The sequence below is a fragment of the Coregonus lavaretus genome, assembly GCF_964263955.1.
Source record: "Coregonus lavaretus genome assembly, chromosome: 1".
Lineage (NCBI taxonomy): Eukaryota > Metazoa > Chordata > Actinopteri > Salmoniformes > Salmonidae > Coregonus > Coregonus lavaretus.
In genome coordinates, this window is record NC_139988.1 from 17,216,242 (window position 1) to 17,237,149 (window position 20,908).

The window sequence follows — 20,908 nt, forward strand, 5'->3', positions numbered from 1 at the left end:
CATAATGGCAATCATTATCGTCATCATAATTCATCATCATCATCATCATAATAATAGTGGTAGTAGCAGTAATACGTTCCCTCAGTTAAGCAAATACCTGGGTCATTCCAGAAGAAGCCTCTCCCACCTCTTGTTACTCCTCTAAAACTGATTGGACAGTTAGTTTATTGATCTACTCTACTATCAAGGTGGATCCATTAAATCACTGATGTTTATAGAAGGGAGTACCTTGGCATCCTACTGTTGATTGAACAAGAGAAAAATATGATTAAATCAAAAACTGTTTCCAATTGAGTAACACTTTCTCTACCAGATCCATTACTACCATGTTGATCAAATCTCTCGACAGATCGCTAGCACACACAAGATTTTGTTATGGGTTCCCGAGTTGATCATCATTTAACTCAACCAATCGCCTTCCTTTGGCTTAGCTGAAACCATGAAATTCAAACCCTGTCATGAGAATCAGTCAACCTCGCTCCTACAGACTTCCCTGGAATGACCCTCACAGAAGCAAAAAAAATCACTAGTCATCTAGTTCAGCGATACATGTCATATAGCATAGCTCAATAACAAGAGGTTCTATGTTATCAATACAAGTTTTAGGTTATATTTAATTAAGCTTAACTGCTAAGTTATCAATTATCTTTAGTAGTATACTGATATCTGTAAATATGTATATATAATGTGTGTATAATGTATATGAATAGAGACAGCTCCATAACATCATGTCTGGTGCGGGTATAAGGGAACGAGATGCTGGCCATATGGGAAAAACATGTCCCTGCCTAGGTGTACTTTGTGAATTAATGTTAGTGTGTGTTTATAGGCACATCAGTCTCACTAGCCTTTATTATGCGTAGTCAGTCTTTTTTTAGCCTACATTATGGGTAGTCAGCCTATTTTAGCCTACATTATGGGTAGTCCGTCTTTTTTAGTCTATATTATGGGTAGTCTGTCTTTTTTTAGCCTACATTATGGGTAGTCAGGCTATTTTAGCCTACATTATGGGTAGTCAGCCTATTTTAGCCTACATTATGGGTAGTCATTTTACTTTTAATTTACTTTATGTTTCATCATTTCTTTCATAACGCCCTCCCTTTCTCACAATCCCCCGCTGGGGGGGGGGGGGACCACGAGCCTGTGAGCCCACCCCCGGATCCAGCTACCTGTCCAATGCCCACTCACTGATCCGCCCACCTGACCACCCCTGTGACCAAGCCACCATACTCCAGGATCCATTCAAGCCCCATCCTACTGTAATATTCTACGATCCCGCCCCCTTTCTCCTGGCTTATTGGACTCCTTAATATGTATCTTAACACCATGTATTGTGACCAGGATACCCTCTGGGTCCTTGTTAGAGTGGCTATAACTAGGAGGACCCAGACTTGTTCATGTAGTCTGCGAAAACTCCAGATTTTAAGCATACGGTGCAGTATGTTGTTTGAGTGGGTCTGAGTGAAGAGCCCGTGAGTACTGAAGCTGAAGACAGTTGCTGCAGTTACTTTTGACCCATATAGCCCTCCAATGCCATATTATGAAACACTTCCATTCTGAACCTACTCATTGTATACAGTATGTTGTGGATGTGTATACGTGTCGTTGCTGGCCACAGGTAGGGCTGCCTGGCTTGCTTACGTAACCAAAATACTACTGTGCCATTTCTATCAATAAGGGGGGATAGGGGGTCATTTTAAATGTTATATGAATGGGTATTCCGAATACATTCCACAAACATATTTATTTTATGACTTCCTCATAATCACTGGCTTTACATTCATAGTACTCTACCAATATGGCAGACAAATAGAGTGAAGCACTAACTCCCCATGGACAAACAAAATGGCGTACTAACCATTTCTGTCCTATTTCTCTCTCCCTCTTTCTACATTCCCACAAGGGAAGGAGGGTAGGATTTGGTTGTAGACGTTTGTCCCTAGCTACATAGATAAGGGGCTTATTTTTAAGGCTGAGGCTGCATGACCGAATCGCACCACCCCGTTCCGCCCATGTCCTTCCCCCCTGGGCGCCTCTTCCCCAGACCTAAACAACCCAATCACGTTCCGCCGATGTGCTACGTCTCTGCCTCATACTTCTGAACAGCTGAAATAAAAAACCTGCGGCGATTTGAATGAACATTCCAAAAATATATATATTTTGCAGGCTAATTTGTTCGGTTGTTTAGTCATCGGGAAGAGGCGTCCAGAGGATTCAGCCACACAGCCACTCCGTATTAGTTAAAGGGGCTACTTTGGGGCTTTTTCTTATTTTTGCTGGCAATTCAATATTTGCCTTCAGTGGTAATATAGTGGACATATAAAGTACATTTACATCTGCAGCGTGTTAGAGATACACTGAGGTTCAGATTGAAGTTAACAGCCAAACCATATAAAAACTATTCAGATTATGGGCTTGAATGTTCTTATACACGACTTTCTGTGTGTGTGCGCATCACACAAGTTGGTGCCTGTTGCAACAGCAGTTTGTTGTACTGTAAAGTGTGTGTGTGTATGTGTGTTTGCATTCAGACTGACGTCACAGGCGGTAGGTACTGTAGCTGGTCTCTGGTGTAGTGGGAGCAGGGTCTCCTATCCACGTCTCCAGGGCCAGCTCCTCCTCAGCACGACAACACTCACATATCACCTCCTTCTGACAACCGCCGCCCAGACTGACCCACAGACAGAGACAGACACACAGACAAATCACAAACGGTCTGTCCATATCAAACAACACAAAAAGCCACTTGTCTTTAATGAAACTCATGACTTGAAAGCCACTCACCAATGACTCGGTGTAATCTGTCGTCATCGAAACCTGTTTCTCCTCCGGAGGCGGGGTCATGAGGCTTCTGTCAGTGCGTCTGTTCTGATTGGTCATCGTGAGCCACATGTCATACATCTGCTGCATGTCCCTCACTGTGGACAGGAGGGGACAGGGGTTAGCATCTCCAACATATACACTATAAATACATTATTTGTTTGGCACACAAAAAAGAGAGGAACGTAATGAGAGGAAAAGCAACAGAAAGATAAACTTACAGCTGTTGTCCTTCATGTATGTCCAGACGTCCCTCTCCTCCAGACTGTGGGCGAAGGAACAGTTTCCGATGTAGTGGCACTTCTTCTGCTTCATCACATGGACACACATCTAGGGAGACACTGCTTTATTACTACTTTACTACGGCCTTACTACTACTTTACTCCTCACCGGAAGTCCTGATCGTATACTTTCCTGCAGGGAAAAATAACAGAACATAAGCGGTTCTCAAGATTAGAAAAATAACGGTTCTGTTCCAGAACACTACAGATCACTTTCTTTCCCGGATCGGTTTCTGTTCCTCCAAAAAATTATTTATTTTCCGGTTTTGTTCCCTGAACCGGTTCCAACCCCTGCTTTCCTGTGATTTTATTGTGTTTTTATTTGAAACCAAAACCCCTTTCCTTCACAAGTAGTACCAAGACATAGCTAACCTATTGTGGAACAAAGGTCAAAATGCATATAGGTAAACACTATAGGCAGGCAGTGTTACAGGGGATGAGAGGGTTGCCAAACCACTAGAGGTAAATGGGAGAGGGGAGAGGGGGGGCTGTAGACACCGTCAGCTGTACTCAGCATGTGAGAGGTCTGCTGGAAAGGACTGACTGATTGGAGTGATTAAAAACAGACCCAGAGGGAAGAAGAAAAGGAGGGGTGACTCAGGTCATACTGATGTGGCTGTGTATGAGAGAGGGGGAGGGAGAAGAGAGGGAGAGAAGGAGGAGAGACTTACGTCGTACTGCTGTGGGTACGTACGGGAGAAGGGAAGCGGCCGCACAACGACCCACTTCTTCTTCTCAAAGGACTTCACCAGCAATACCCGACGCTCCTTAGTCCAGCTGGAGAGGGAGAAAGAGGAAGAGGGGGAGGAGAGATGGGCGAAAGAAAAGTAAAAAGGGGGGAAAAGTACTCCAATCATCAAATTAGTGAAATTGACCATTCAGAGCAAGGTATTATATATTTCTATAGAGTTAATCCTTTAATTGGTCTATTTCATTAACATTCCTTTGATTAAATCATTATCAGTTCAGGCCTGGTCATGAATCAGATAGTAACCCCTGCAGCCTCATATTGACAAGAGAACTTCAGCACATAGTATCAGTGCAGATGTCAGTTTGATATGGCCCCAGGCCGCTCTAGTCTCTCACCTGTGCCTTGCTTTAGCAGTGCAGTACTTGAGGGCCTTGTCTGGTTCATTGACCTGTCCATCCCTCCAACACTGGCCACAGACAAACTTCATCTTCAGGTTCAGCCCTCTGCCTCTCCCTCCTCCTCCTCCGGAGCCAACCCCGCCACCCCCGAGGTTGTCTCCCCCTCCACCACCTCCTATTCCCCCCACCCCTCCACCACTACAGCTCTGGTGTGGGACGTGCATAGGCTGAAAGAGAGAGACATTTTGTAAAAATAATACCTCAAATGATGTATTGAATTAGGGTATGGTGTCCAACTCACGCTCACCTTCTGTCTCTGAGCATTTTGCTCTAGCCTGTACCAGTGCCTCTTGGACTCCTGCACCATCTCCTCATGGGTGATACCTGAGAGACAAAGTCACAGATGATATAATTAATTTAGGTTATTTTGCTGCAATCCTTAATAGAGTGTGTTTGCCAGGCGTGTAAACACACGTGTACTTCCTGTACCTGTGTCCTGCTGCAGTACCCAGCACTTGAGTTCTATGACGGAGTGGGCGAAGGAGCAGCTGTCCTCGCGCTGGCAGCCGTAGCGAACCTCATGTCGGCACACGTCAAACTGGCAGAGGGGGTGCAGCGGGCGCACCTTACTGTATCGCACGTTGGCCGAACGCACCACGTGCACTAGGCACCTGAGGAGGAGAGAGAGAAATGAGATGGAGGGAGAGAAGGAGTGTAAGTAGCTGACTGTAATATTGTCTGAGGGAAATTGGATTATGTTTAGACAAACTGCTTGTTTGGTTCTGATACAGTCAAGGACAGAGAGACGACGACTGAAAAGTACAGAAAGGAGAAGACTCACTTGTTATCATCGAAGGGATGCCGGGCGGTGAGGTTTGAGCAGACAGCCAAGTTCTCTTTGCTGCGTTTGCTGATGATGCGAGGCTTACTGTCAAAACATTCCTGCAGAGAGGGAAAGAGTGTGTGTTAATGTTCTGTACATATTGAATCCTGCAAAGTTCTCCATGTGGAGGTGTGTGTGTGTGGCCACCCTACCTCACAGAGGAACATGAACATGCCCATGTGCAGCTGCAGCAGGCGTGTGACACTGAGTGCTCGTCTCTCGGTGCTGCCCAGCGGGTCAAACAGCAGCTCCCTGCTCAGAGCCCCCTTCCTCTCCTGGGTCCACACGTCTATCTCCTCCTGGCAGTAGGCAAATGTGCAGTTCTCCCCGTACTGGCACTCCTGGCGCTCCTGGACCTCTTCAGGGAGACGGAGGAGGAAAGTAGAGAGCAGATGATCTTTACTATCACTGATGAGCAATTTGCTTTGCAGCAAGCATTTAAAAAATGCATTTAAGCAACATAAAACTACTGCCAGCATTCTGCTGTGAGAGACGACATTCCAACCATCAGTGCTTATTTGAGTGAGCGAACACACACACACACGTACCTTTGCAGAGCACAAAGGCACCCAGGAAGTTGTTTCTAGCGGGGCGAGGCCTGACCCTCTTCCAGGTGGGGTCGTCTGTGTTTTTGAAGCGACACAGCAGCACGTCCCTCTTACAACGGTGAGCCGCCTCCGGCTGGTACTGGTAGTCCATCACCCGCGGACCTGCAGAGAGAAGAATAGGGGGACTTATCATTCAACTGCAGCATTCAATTCAATATACTTGATTTATCCCACAATGGTCAATTATGTAAGCATTGATGTAACAGAAAATATTGACTTAATACTGCTCAGTATAAAATAAAGAAATCATTAACGTAACATATTCTGGAGTGGGAAAAGAAAGATGAAGGTAGCGGTGCGTACCTATGCGGCTGTAACAGGCATGGCAGGCCTGTCTGAACTCGTGGGTGGCAGCCAGTGGGTTCCGGGAGAGCAGCGAGAGGTTGGTGCCTGATGGGACGTTCTGAGGAGGGAAGACAAACCAATCCATCACCAGATTAAATTTTTTATTTCCTATCAAAAACCACACCGTACATGCAAGTTATCAGAACTAGGAGTATCTCAACAGCAAGAAATAACAACAATGGAATAAATGTAAGTAGAGTAGGAAGATACATCCATGTCGTGATAAAAGAGAGGAGAAAGAAGTTGAGAGTATCCATCGGAGTGTTCAGGCGTTGTGCCGCTGTCGTACCGTGTGAGTGGAGCTGTGGTTGCAGACCCCAGGGATGAAGCTGTGAGAGATTCTTCCCCCTGGAGAACAGCAACACAAGGACAGATATCAGACACCATATGGCCTTACAGCAGTGCTGCTTCAACAGCAACTAACGCATGCTCCGAGGACTGTTCAGGGTCACTGGGCAGTCCCAGGGAAGGTTTAAGTAACAGCTGATGCAGGTTTAAAACTGTATGGTTGCAAAATACTTGATAATGGCCAAAACACCTGCTACAATGGCTTTACTGTTTTCAATGTACAGTGCTATGAAAAAGTATTTGCCCCCTTTCTAATTCTCTCTACTTTTGCATATTTGTGATACTGAATGTTATCAGATCTTCAACCAAAACCTAATATTAGATAAAGGGAACATAAGTGAATAAATAACACAACAATTACATATTTATTTCATAAACAAAGTTATGCCACACCTAATTCCCCTGTGTGAAAAAGTAATTGCCCCCTTACACTCAATAACTGGTTGTGCCACCTTTAGCTGCAATGACTCCAACCAAATGCTTCCTGTAGTTGTTGATCAGTCTCTCACGTCGCTGTGGAGGAATTTTGGCCCACTCTTCCATGCAGAACTGCTTTAACTCAGTGACGTGTGGGTTTTCAAGCATGAACTGCTCGTTTCAAGTCCTGCCACAACATATCAATTGGGATTAGGTCTGGACTTTGACTAGGCCATTCCAAAACTTCCAATTTGTTGCTTTTTTAGCAATTTTCATGTATACTTCATTGTGTGTTTTGGATCATTGTCTTGCTGCATGACCCAGCTGCGCTTCAGCTTCTGCTCACAGACGGATGGTCTGACATTCTCCTGTAGAATTCTCTGATACAGAGCAGAATTCATGGTTCCTTCTATTAAGGCAAGTCGTCCAGGTCCTGAGGCAGCAAAGCATCCCCAAACCATCACCACCATGCTTGACCTTTGGTATGATGTTCTTACTGTGGAATGCAGTGTTTGGTTTTCGCCAGGCATTACTGGAACAAAAAGTTATACTTTTGAATCATCTGTCCATAGAACGTTCTTCCAAGAGTCTTGATGATCATCCAGGTGCTTTTTGGCAAACTTGAGTCAACATTTTGGACGAGATGGGTCCCATTATGCCTGGCGAAAACCAAACACTGCATTCCACAGTAAGAACATCATACCAAAGGTCAAGCATGGTGGTGGTGGTGTGATGGTTTGGGGATGCTTTGCTGCCTCAGGACCTGGACGACTTGCCTTAATAGAAGGAACCATGAATTCTGCTCTGTATCAGAGAATTCTACAGGAGAATGTCAGACCATCCGTCTGTGAGCAGAAGCTGAAGCGCAGCTGGGTCATGCAGCAAGACAATGATCCAAAACACACAATCAAGTCTACATGAAAATTGCTAAAAAGCAACAAATTGGAAGTTTTGGAATGGCCTAGTCAAAGTCCAGACCTAATCCCAATTGATATGTTGTGGCAGGACTTGAAACGAGCAGTTCATGCTTGAAAACCCACACGTCACCGAGTTAAAGCAGTTCTGCATGGAAGAGTGGGCCAAAATTCCTCCACAGCGACGTGAGAGACTGATCAACAACTACAGGAAGCATTTGGTTGGAGTCATTGCAGCTAAAGGTGGCACAACCAGTTATTGAGTGTAAGGGGGCAATTACTTTTTCACACAGGGGAATTGGGTGATGCATAACTTTGTTTATGAAATAAATATGTAATTGTTGTGTTATTTATTCACTTATGTTCCCTTTATCTAATATTAGGTTTTGGTTGAAGATCTGATAACATTCAATATCACAAATATGCAAAAGTAGAGAGAATTAGAAAGGGGGCAAATACTTTTTCATAGCACTGTACTTGACGTCCTCAAACACACACACCCGGACCTTGTTCATATGTCTCATCCACTCACCAGGCAAGGTGTACTCTGACAGGGAGTCCAGCCCTCCAATTCCAACCCCTCCTTTGCCCTCCGTGTCCCCAGTCCCTGTCCCCGGGGAGAAGGCCCCCAGGGCGTCCAGCGCCTGTGTGGAGGTCTGGTCCCTCTGGCCCAGCGAGGGGTAAGGCTCCAAGGGGGGCATCTGGCTGACCGATGAACTGAAGAAGGCGGGAGGTAGCTGGGGCGAGGGGGCGGGGAGGCTGGAGGAGTATGAAGGGCGCAGGCCCACAGCTGTGTTAGGGAGGTTGGTGGGGATAGCACCCTGGACTGGGCTCTGCGACTGAGGGAGAGAGAAAGAGACATGACATTATCCATCTTATTCTAGATGATCTCCTTCTAGACCAGAAATACATAACTCTGTGCTCCATATAATGTACCTCAGTGGTGGAAGTTAAAGGAGAAGTTAGCTTTTTTTTTATACAACCAAATCTCTATTTTGGATGTAAATGGCATGTTGAAGAAGGGTCCAGATACATTTTTTTTGCGATTTCTCTTGTTTGAGAAACTTACCCCAAACCAGTGATTCACTTCCTCATCCTTGTTGTGCAGTATGGAGGCTCTGAAAAAACATGAACAAAAGCTCCAAAAACACCCAAATACGTCGCACTAAGATCGCACGCAACAAGCTGTATAAGGCCATAAGCAAACAAGAAAATGCTCATCCAGTGCATCGATGACGTCGTCCCCACAGTGACCGTACATACATACCCCAACCAGAAGCCATGGATTACAGGCAACATCCGCACTGAGCTAAAGGGTCGCTTATAAGAAATCCCGCTATGCCCTCCGACGAACCATCAAACAGGAAAAGTGTCAATACAGGACTAAGACTGAATCGTACTACACCGGCTCCGACATTCGTCGGATGAGGCAGGGCTTGCAAACTATTACGGACTACAAAAGGGAAGCACAGTTGCAAGCTGCCCAGTGACACGAGCCTACCAGACAAGCTAAATTACTTCTATGCTCGCTTCGAGGCAAGCAACACTGAAGCATGCATGAGAGCATCAGCTGTTCCGGACGACTGTGTGATCACACTCGCCGTAACTGATGTGAGTAAGACCTTTAAACAGGTCCTTTACCAGGACGTGTACTCCGAGCATGCGCTGACCAACTGGCAAGTGTCTTCACTGACATTTTCAACCTGTCCCTGACTGAGTCTGTAATACCAAACATGTTTAAAGCAGACCACCATAGTCCCTGTGCCCAAGAACACTAAGGTAACCTGCCTAAATGACTACCGACCCGTAGCACTCACGTCTGTAGCCATGAAGTGCTTTGAAAGGCTGGTCATGGCTCACATCAACACCATTATTCCAGAAAACCTAGACCCACTCCAATTTGCATACCGCCCCAACAGATCCACAGATGATGCAATCTCTATTGCACTCCACACTGCCCTTTCCCACATGAACAAAAGGAACCCCTATGTGAGAATGCTATTCATTGACTACAGCTCAGCGTTCAACACCATAGTGCCCTTAAAGCTCATCACTAAGCTAAGGACCCTGGGACTAAACACCTCACTCTGCAACTGGATCCTGGACTTCATGACTGGCCGCCCCCAGGTGGTTAGGGTAGGTAACAACACATCTGCCATGCTGATCCTCAACACGGGGGACCCTCAGGGGTGCGTGCTCAGTCCCGTCCTGTATTCCCTGTTCACCCATGACTGCATGGCCAAGCATGATTCCAACACCATCATTACGTTTGCCGACTACAAGTGGTAGGCCTGATCACCGACAACGATGAGACAGCCTATAGGGAGGTCAGAGACCTGGCTGTGTGGTGCCAGGATAACAACTTCTCCCTCAACGTGATCAAGACAAAGGAGATGATTGTGGACTACAGGAAAAGGAGGACCGAGCACACCCCCATTAATCGACAGGGCTGTAGTGGAGCAGGTTGAGAGCATCAAGTCCCTTGGTATCAACATCACCAACAAACTATCATGGTCCAAACACACCAAGACAGTCGTGAAGAGGGCACGACAAAGTATATTCCCCCTCAGGAGACTGAAATGATTTGGCATGGGTCCACAGACTCTCAAAAAGTTCTACAGCTGCACCATCGAGAGCCTCCTGACTGGTTGCATCACCGCCTGGTATGGCAACTGCTCTGCCTCCGACCGCAAGGCACTAGAGGGTAGTGCATACGGCCCAGTACATCACTTGGGCCAAGCTTCCTGTCATCCAGGACCTCTATACCAGGCGGTGTCAGAGGAAGGCCCTACAAATTGTCAAAGAATCCAGCCACCCTAGTCATAGACTGTTCTCTCTGCTACCGCACGACAAACGGTACCGGAGCGCCAAGTCTAGGTCCAAAAGGCTTCTTAATAGCTTCTACCCCCAAGCCATAAGACTCCTGAACAGCTAATCAAATGGCTACCCGGAATATTTGCATTGTCTTTATTTGTACCATTTTTTTACATTGTAGAATAATAGTGAAGACATCAAAACTATGAAATAACACATATGGAATCATATAGTAACCAAAAAAAAGTGTTAAACAAATCAAAATATATTTTATATTTGAGATTCTTCAAATAGCCACCCTTTGCCTTCATGACAGCTTTGCACACTCTTGACATTCTCTCAACCAGCTTCATGTTGTGGTCACCAGGAATGCATTTCAATTAACAGGTGTGCCTTCTTAAAAGTTAATTTGTGGAATTTCTTTCCTTCTTAATGCGTTTGAGCCAATTAGTTGTGTTGTGAAAAGGTATTGGGGGGGGGGGGGGCACTATGATGAAACTGGCTCTCATGAGGACCGCCACAGGAATGGAAGACCCAGAGTTACCTCTGCTGCAGAGGATAAGTTCATTAGAGTTACCAGCCTCAGAAATTGCAGCCCAAATAAATGCTTCACAGAGTTCAAGTAACAGACACATCTCAAAATCAACTGTTCAGAGCAGACTGCGTGAATCAGGCCTTCATGGTCGAATTGCTGCATAGAAACCACTACTAAAAGGACACCAATAAGAAGAAGAGACTTGCTTGGGCCAAGAAACACGAGCAATGGACATTAGACCGGTGGAAATGTGTCCTTTGGTTTGGAGTCCAAATTGGAGATTTTTGGTTCCAACCGTTGTGTCTTTGTGAGACGCGATGTGGGTGAACGGATGATCTCCACATGTGTATTTCCGACCGTAACGCATGGAGGAGGGGGTGTTATGGTGCTTTGCTGGTGACACTGTCATCAAGGCAAAGGGTGGCTATTTGAAGAATCTCAAATATAAAATATATTCTGATTTGTTTAACACTTTTTGGTTACTACATGATTCTATATGTGTTATTTCATAGTTTTGATGTCTTCACTATTATTCTACAATGTAGAAAATAGTACAAATAAAGGAAAACCATGGAATGAGTAGGTGTGTCCAAACCTTTGACTATATATTACCTCAATTACCTCGACTAACCTGTGCCCCCGCACATTGACTCTGTACCGGTACCCCCTGTATATAGCCTCACTACTGATATTTTACTTCTGTTCTTTAATTAATTTGTTATTTTTCTTATTTTTTGTTTTTACTTAACACTTATTTTTCTTAAAACTGCATTGTTGGTTAAGGGCTTGTAAGTAAGCATTTCACTGTAAGGTCTACACCTGTCGTATTCGGTGCATGTGCAAATACAATTTGATTTTAGAAACAGAAAAGCCATTTCTCCCGAGTGGCACAGTGGTCTAAGGCACTGCATCACAGTGCTAGCTGTGCCATTAGAGATCCTGGTTCGAATCCAGGCTCTGTCGTAGCCGGCCGTGACCGGGAGACCCATGGGGCGGCGCACAATTGGCCCAGCATCGTCCAAGGGATGTAGCTCAGTTGGTAGAGCATGGCGTTTGCAACGCCAGGGTTGTGGGTTCGATTCCCACGGGGGGCCAGTATGATTTTTTTGTTTTTAAATGTATGCACTCACTAACTGTAAGTCGCTCTGGATAAGAGCGTCTGCTAAATGACTAAAAAAAAAAAGCTCTCAGTATAGCGATGCAGGTCTTTAGCTGTTGTACACGTGAAATTGTGTCATTCCGAACGTTATTTAAAATGTTGTAGCAACTCGAGCAACACCTCTCCATGCACTCTAGCAGCAGCCTACATGGAAATAGGAGAAACAGCTTGAGTCCCACTAAATTGAATATAACGTTGCGGATAATGTTCAAAATGACACAATTTAATGTGTACAACATCAAAAGACCTGAATCACTATACTGAGAGCTTTCCTGTTTCTAAAACCATGTATTTGGGTGTTTTCTGAGCTTTTGTTAATGTTTTTTCAGATCCCCCGTACTGCACTACGAGGATGAGGACGTGAATCGCTGGTTTGGGGTACATTTCTCAAACAAGTGAAATAGCAAAAAAAATTATCTGGACCCTTCTATAACATGCGATTTACATCCAAAATAGAGATTTGGTTGTAAAAAAGCAGACTTCTCCTTTAAACCACTAACATGTGCACCCTTGGTCAGCCAAGTCATGGAGATACTTTCTTAAATGTTAATTTACTATTGACGACTGTCTGTACCTCCTCTCTCGTCAAACATCTACTGATCGACAGAGGGAGGGCACAGCACGGCCAGCATCCTGCCTTGGAGTGACCCTAGTAGCGACCCTCTCACCTCACTGACTTTCTTGGAGATGCAGTCCAGATCGTCAGGGATCACGCTGCACTCCTCCATGTGCTCCTCCATGTGCTCCGACACGGGAACGGAGTAGGGCATGGGGGGTAAGCCCGTACTGGGGCTCTCTGATAGGTCAGCACAGGGCGTAGCCACTGGGCTGGAGGGCTCGTCGCTGACAGGGATGGGCGTGGCCAGAGGGGCAGGGATACACTGGGCGCTGGACAGATCAGCTGAGAAGGAGGAGAGGGATGAAGAGAGAAGGGAATTTTAGAGGAACGACAAAATAAACCATTCAAGTTAAACGTAATGTTACGTTTTTATGGTGAGCTGCCATACCTGATGTAATGTCAGTCAAAGACTCCAGCCCGTTGGAGGACATCTAAATAAAAGAGACAAGGCTTGGTTAATTAAAACAACCATTCATCCCATTTGCCCTTAATAAGAAAATGCCAATGAGAAGAATAAAAAAATCCAAGACGACCAGACACTCACCTCTCCTGTGGGTGAAGAATTCTCTCTATTGCTCTCCCTCCCTGACGTTGAGGACTCCACCTGTGAAGAAAACAGTAACACTTATATGGACCGTGGCAGATATCGGTCTAGGCATTTTGATCTTTGAGGGGCACATTCCTACTGTTGATAGAGAGTCAGAGGTGACTGCTCACCTGAGAGCTGATGTAGGCCTTACGGACCTTCAGGCCCAGTTTATTAGCCAGGTCCTGGGCCAATTCACCCACCTGCCTGTCCTGTATGACACAGAAAGTACATTCCATAAACAATAAGATTAACTGACATTTGACACATTAAAGAAATGCGAGTAACTAAAAGTATGTAGTAGAATAAATTGGTGATTCCATATGAATCCTACAAGGATTCATTGTTTTAATTTAACTATGGTTCAGGTGCCCTTGTGTGCCTTGTGGCCTTGATTTACGTGTGGGGCAGTGAGCAGGCATCTGGTGCCACACTCATAGGCCTCCCTGAGTCGGCCCAGCTCCCTCAGACAGAGAGCTTTCCTGTAGAGCGCCTTGCGACTGCCCTCACACACGCACAGCGCACCGTCGCAGTCCTGCACGCCCCGCTCAAACTCCCCCTGGGGGAGAGAGACAGACAAAGAAAGAGACACAGAGAGAGTGAGACACATACAAAGAGAGAGAGACACATACAAAGAGAGGGAGACACATACAAAGAGAGAGACACATACAAAGAGAGAGACACATACAAAGAGAGAGACAGACAGAGAAAGAGACAAACAGAAAAAGGGGAGGTGGAAAGGGAGAGAGAAGATGGGGACTGGGTGTAAGAACTGACTTAAATGTGGGATCCATTATTGTTTAGACAAAGTGCTTGACCGGATATATTTATTGCTTTAACATAACTTTTGAGAATATGTCAACCATTAACATTGTTAAGTGTGCGTGTCTTACAAACTGAAAGTGTGCCGCTGCCCTGTTGACATAGAGGCTCTCCAGAAGCTCAGGGGGGATGACCAGTGCCTCTGCCTGAGCATAGCGGGCCACGTTGACCCCCTCACTGTAATTCTGCGCTGCCTGCCTCCATTCCCCATCCCGAAACACAGTGTTTCCCTCTTCCAACAAGTTACACACCAACTGGGTCAAAAAAGCCTGAAGAAAAGGAGGCGGCGGGAGGGAGGGAGAGAGAGATCGTGAGGATGATCAAAGATAATTCAGAACTGAGATAAAGTGCAGATTTGTGGACGAATACATTTGATGACAGGCAGGTGGCTTGATCAATTTGGGTCAGGCAAGAGAATAAACATTGTAAGCAACACATAGGTACCGCATAATTATCAGGCTCTGGGAAAGGCAAGGAGGACCTGTAGAGAAAATGTGAGATACATGAATCAGTGCCACCTCATGTACTTTCTGTGTGTTTATATGTGTACTGACTATATGGAAAAATTAAAATCTGAAGATGCCTTACTGAATAAAGCCCATAGCTTTCTGGATTTCCTCCCTTCGTTTCTGTCGTTCCATATCCATGGCTAAAGAAAAGATCAAGTTTGTTTTATTTTTTTAATGAAATTACAATAATCAAACATATGTTCATTATTGACAATGACAAAATATGTTGTCAGATCTAAAAAGCCACAGCCAGCCAGTACACAGTGCATCAGACACGACAAACCAACACTTTCTTCCATTTTGAGGCCTTCTAACAATAACCTGCATGTCTATCCTCGCGCTCGCCTAAAAATAACTCGGATGAGAGTAACGCGTTAGCTGCAAATACAGCACAATAAACACGGTGTAGCGAAACAAAATAATTAGTTAGGTAGCTGATGAACTACGCATAATGCATGTTTAGGAAATGCTAAATTGTCGGTCTTGGATAGCAAGAAACAATACAACGATATTGGACGAAAGTTGCAGGATAACTTCAATTGGCTAGCTATCTATCTAGTTAACTAACTTTAGCTTGTAGCTAGCTAACTAATCCACTATCAACTCATTGGTTTCTTTGGTGCTCTGACTTCAACCAGCAGTGACACTACTTTAATATATCTATTAACTAACCAGTGAATAGAAACTGCATAACAGTAGTTAGCTATATTAGCTGGCAAATCAATGTATTACAGAACATATTTCGGATTATTTATTATGGAGAGCAAACTTGCCGGTGGCAGGGACAGCATCGGAACACCAGGGCTAGCTAGCCAGATTTAGTTAGCGAGCTAGGTAAATTCAACATAAGTGACAACTGACTGATATATATATATATATATATGTACATACAGTTTCGTATTTTGTAAATTCGTCTTCTGTGTGGTAGTTGACTGTACAATAGCATACTAGCTAACGTTTGCTACTCACCGAAAACAACACCTTGTTCTTCTCCAAAGACTGCTTTACCACAATAAATAGGACAAAATTGTGATTATCTAAGAACCTTTCAAAATATTAATCATCCAGACACATATTTATTTGTTCACTTTCCCGGTAACGGGTTGCAGTATCCGGACGGAACATGTGAGAGTTTTCACCTAAAATTCTACACAGTCGAAGCTACGTAGCTAGCTTGCTACAGTACTTCTCCAAATTGCGCTCAAGATTATGAGACGCTTGGTCCTAAAGAGCTGTGGGTTGTTTGAGTGTGGTTATTTTCAATGTGACCACTAGGATGGGGCAGTTGCATTGACGAGCACGCAGAGTCAGAGTTGACAGAGATTGAAAATAAATGTTTATAATTATCATAAATTACATTTTGATCGTTGAACAGATTTTGAAGTGACCTATCAAAAAAGTGTTGATATTGCGCAACATGTGGCAGACTATTGACCTGGTGTTGCAGACAGCACAGTAGCTACATCATTTTGGTACAGATAACCCCGTTTGAACAGATTATAAAAGATTATGTTGACATTTTAGTCATTTAGCAGACGCTCTTATATCCAGAGCAATTTACAGTTAGTGCATTCATTTTAAGATAGCTAGATGAGAAAACCACATATCACAGTCAAAGTAAGTACATTTTTCTACAATAAAGTAGCGAAGTCAGCGCTGGTCAGTGCTAGTAAGAAAAGACAAGTGCTAGTGTCAGTGCAAAGTAGACAAGGGTGTAAATTGTACAGTAAATACATATACAGTAAATGTGTTGATGGTGGTGGTAAGGGGATGAAAGCTGGCAGTCAATAATAGGGTATCATCATCACTAGCTAGGTTTCCATACAATTTGCTACAGATTTTCATGCGAATTATCTAAAATCTGCATATAACAAAATGCCAATTTTCCAACAAGAGGTGTGGTTACATCAAACGGACTTTTTGCGGATAAAAGACCGTGCGTGATGACGTAGTGCACATACAAATAACATTTGCCTTTAAATTCCCATGTACCGAAGGAAAAATACAAATGAAATAGGTTTCCATCGCATTTTCAACTCTACTGATGGGTGTCACAAAAACTGTTGCGTTATATAGCAAATGTACATACTCTGGTCATCGCACATGCGCTCTAGCCAACAGCTCACAGGTACCGTGCGGGTAGGCTACCTACATTATGAGATTATTATGGATAAGAGCGATATTTTTTGCATTTGTCTAAGCATCAATCATCATGTCACCAGAATAAGACCCTCAATATTTGTTGGAAAGGAGCATCAAGCTCATCACTATGCATATTCACAACCCTGTGAAGTTCATCATAATTTATTTAATGTGTAGCCTAATAAACTGCATGCTCTCCCGACTAGTAGTAGTGGGACGACCACACAACATATGATCGTGTGACTCCACATTTACTTCGATATGATGGTTATTATATTAATATTTGCGCATAAAAACGTTTCCACCGCCATTTTCCCGCCATCATTTCTTGCATAATACATTTTACCAATACAAAAAGATCCCACCATGTCGAACGAACAAATTGTCTGTCTCCCTTATAAAATTGTACCTGCATTCCCAGGTCCAGCTTAATGCAGGGGTTTACCTGGGTTGAAGCCCCTGTGCCCAGGCCCGTGGGAGGCCCAAGAGGCAGCATAAAAAAAAAAAACATAGACAAACATTGGCATTAGAATGGCCCCTACTGAAGAGCTCAGGGACTTTCAACATGGCACCGTCATAGGATGCCACCTTTCCAACAAGTCAGTTCGTCAAATTTCTGCCCTGCTAGAGCTGCCCCTGTCAACTGTAAGTGCTGTTATTGTGAAGTGGAAATGTCTAGGAGCAACAACGGCTCAGCCGCAAAGTGGTAGGCCACACAAGCTCACAGAACGGGACCGCCAAGTGCTGAAGACGTAAATAACAGTCTATCCTCAGTTGCAACACTCACTACCGATTTCCAAACTGCCTTGGAAGCAATGTCAGCACAATAACTGTTCGTCTGGAGCTTCATGAAATGGGTTTCCATGGCCGAGCAGCCGCACACAAGCCTAAGATCACCATGCGCAATGCCAAGCGTCGGCTGGAGTGGTGTAAAACTCGCCACCATTGGACTCTGGAGCAGTGGAAACACGTTCTCTGGAGTGATAAATCACACTTCACCCTCTGGCAGTCTGACGGACGAATCTGGGTTTGGCGGATCCCAGGAGAAGGCTACCTGCCCCAATGCATAGTGCCAACTGTAAAGTTTGGTGGCGGAGGAATAACGGTCTGGTGCTGTTTTTTCATGGTTCGGTCTAGGCCCTTTAGTTCCAGTGAAGGGAAATCTTAACGCTACAGCATACAATGACATTCTAGACGATTCTGTGCTTGTGGCAACAGTTTGGGGAAGGCCCTTTCTTGTTTCAGCATGACAATGCCCCTGTGCACAAAGCAAGTTCCATACAGAAATGGTTTGTCAAGATCGGTGTGGAAGAACTTGACTAGCCTGCACAGAGTCCTGACCTCAGCCCCATCGATCCCCTTTGGGATGAATTGGAACGCCGACTGCGAGCCAGGCCTAATCGCCCAACATCAGTGCCTGACCTCACTAACGCTCATGGCTGAATGGAAGCAAGTCCCTGCAGTAATGTTGCGCAACATCTAGTGGAAAGCCTTCCCAGAAGAGTGGAGGCTGTTATAGCAGCAAAGGGGGGACCAACTCCATATTAATGCCCATGATTTTGGAATGAGATGTTCAACGAGAAGGTGTAGTAACCAAAAAAGTGTTAAACAAATCCAAATATATTTTATATTTGAGATTCTTCAAATAGCCACCCTTTGCCTTGATGACAGCTTTGCACACGCTTGGCATTCTCTCAACCAGCTTCATGAGGTAGTCACCTGGAATGCATTTCAATTAACAGGTGTGCCTTCTTAAACATTAATTTGTGAAATGTATTTCCTTCTTAATGTGTTTGAGCCAATCAGTTGTGTTGTGACAAGGTAGGGGGGTATACAGAAGATAGCCCTATTTGGTAAAAGACCAAGTCCATATTATGGCAAGAACAGCTCAAATAAGCAAAGAGAAACTACAGTCCATCATTACTTTAAGACATGAAGGTCAGTCAATACAGAACATTTCAAGAACTTTTAAAGTTTCTTCAAGTGCAGTTGCAAAAACCATCAAGCGCTATGATGAAACTGGCTCTCATGAGGACCGCCACTGGAATGGAAGACCCAGAGTTACCTCTGTTGCAGAGCATAAGTTCGTTAGAGTTACCAGCCTCAGGAATTGCAGCCCAAATAAATGCTTCACAGAGTTCAAGTCACAGACACATCTCAACATCAACTGTTCAGAGGGGACTGTGTGATTCAGGCCTTCATGGTCGAATTGCTACAAAGAAATCACTACTAAATAATAAGAAGAGACCTGCTTGGGCCAAGAAACACGAGCAATGGACATTATACCGGTGGAAATTTGTCCTTTGGTCTGGAGTCCAAATTGGAGAGTTTTGGTTCCAACCGTCGTGTCTTTGTGAGACACGGTGTGGGTGAACGGATGATCTCCGCATGTGTATTTCCCACCGTAAAGCATGGAGGAGGAGGTGTTATGGTGTGGGGGTGCTTAGCTGGTGACACTGTCTGTGATTGTCGTAAAAATATATCACTGTACTTATTAAAAATCAAAGTTCTTCCAGAGTTTTTGTAGGATCAAGATAGACTTTATTACACAGAGCAACAAAAGCCGAGCTGTTCTGCAGAGCAACTAAACTCCCAACACTTGGCCCTCAGTTTATATACAGTTCTATTCCTGTACATTTTACATACCTTTTGCCTAATCCCTCCCAGTTTCTCCACCATTGTTTCCAAGCTTTCATCTTTTGACCGCTCCACCCGCTCTCTTTATTTATGATAGTGGTGAAATCTTACTTCTCCTCCTATATATTGATAGATTAATAATTAATGACTAATTATTACACCCTGAAACTGTGTGAAATGTGTTAGAAATGTGTGAGTGTAGGACCAGTAAAGACTATGGCATTGAGCTACTATTTAGCAATGTGAGTAACAGTTAGACCAGACAACAAAGGAGAACTGTCTAAACCAAGATAAAGGGGCCTCCCAATTTAGGAAGGAGAGAAACTGTTATGAAACATGGTGCAGAATGTTGTGAGAACGGCGATAACTGAGGAATGCAGGGAGTAGGCTATGATAAGAAAGTGTGTATGTATGTATGTGTGTATGCGTGTGTGTGTGTGTGTATGTATGTGTGTATGCATGTGTGTATATGTGTGTGTGTGTGTGTGTGTGTGTGTGTGTGTGTGTGAACTAATGGTCAGGAGAGCAGTTTTAGAGTGGAAAACTACAGCCCGCCTACAGAGGGGGGCAGGATATTTCGTATGACTTATGTGTATAAAAAGATTGTACCACCATTTTGTTTTAGAATACTCAATGAATAAATATCTCTGACTATGCAGACCGGGACTCTGTCCGTTACTTAAATCCCAAAAGACTTACAACCTTTTGGGAGACGCACAGAGACACTAGAATAGTTTGTTAAATAATTCACATAACAGCTTGGTCCTTCGAGCTCGGAATCCAATACCTGCCTCTGTCATTCCAGGTAACTCTGAAAACCGTCGACGGGCGAATGAAACATTCGTAAATAGAAAGTCCTGCACTTTGACATTAAGGGTTAAAACAGGCCAGAGGACACCTGATTAGTGACGGAATCCAGACCTACATTGAATCTCGGCTGCAAGGATAAGGTCAGAAGTCTTTATTCATTACTTGGTGAAATTTAAAGTAGCAAATTGATCAATGCGTAGCCATTTTAAGATAGCCAATTTAATGTTGTAGCCGGTAGCCGATTTAAGGTTGTTAGCCAATTTAAGGTTGGTGGGTCCGTAACGATTCACGGTAATAGGCCATTACCAAAATAAACTTCCAGGTGGTTGTATAGAGAAGAGGGAGAACCCATTCCTGTTGTATGAGACTGTCAGGAATTGTCAAGATTACATTGTGGTGTCACGAATGCTGATGTGGATGCGGTGGTGGAGTCAAACGCAGGACACAGAGGAATAAGTCAAAACGACTTTACTATAACCTCGAAAGGTACACACAAAATAAACGGCCTCAAAATACACTAGAGGCGAAACAAATACGCAAGTGCGTAAAACCAACACGAAGTGCCAAGGT

At 44.3% G+C, this 20,908-nt stretch overlaps 1 protein-coding gene across 1 annotated transcript; it reads right to left on the reverse strand.

Annotated features, from left to right (window-relative positions):
• Positions 1–948: 948 nt before the first annotated feature.
• LOC311130084 (zinc finger CCCH domain-containing protein 7B-like) lies at positions 949–15,933 on the reverse strand. Its single transcript, XM_084162741.1, has 22 exons — positions 15,719–15,933; positions 14,829–14,889; positions 14,685–14,721; positions 14,312–14,509; positions 13,819–13,977; positions 13,550–13,630; positions 13,377–13,436; positions 13,221–13,263; positions 12,882–13,114; positions 8,238–8,544; positions 6,316–6,374; positions 5,985–6,084; positions 5,622–5,783; positions 5,226–5,431; positions 5,032–5,132; positions 4,680–4,861; positions 4,498–4,574; positions 4,188–4,417; positions 3,773–3,878; positions 3,042–3,150; positions 2,785–2,918; positions 949–2,671 (listed from the first exon to the last, which is right to left on the reverse strand). Exons 2-22 carry the CDS (start codon positions 14,885–14,887, stop codon positions 2,636–2,638), a joined length of 2,679 nt encoding a protein of 892 aa, XP_084018867.1. The 5' UTR covers positions 14,888–14,889; positions 15,719–15,933; the 3' UTR covers positions 949–2,635.
• Positions 15,934–20,908: the final 4,975 nt, after the last annotated feature.

Excerpts from the sequence above, each read along its gene's own strand:
- LOC311130084 (XM_084162741.1), bottom strand. The coding sequence starts at position 14,887 with ATGGATATGGAACGACAGAAACGAAGGGAGGAAATCCAGAAAGCTATG. Across the intron at positions 8,545-12,881 it reads TCTCCAAGAAAGTCAGTGAG|TCGCAGAGCCCAGTCCAGGG; the intron begins GTGAGAGGGTCG and ends TCTCTCCCTCAG. Across the intron at positions 4,575-4,679 it reads GGTACTGCAGCAGGACACAG|GTATCACCCATGAGGAGATG; the intron begins GTACAGGAAGTA and ends TTTGTCTCTCAG.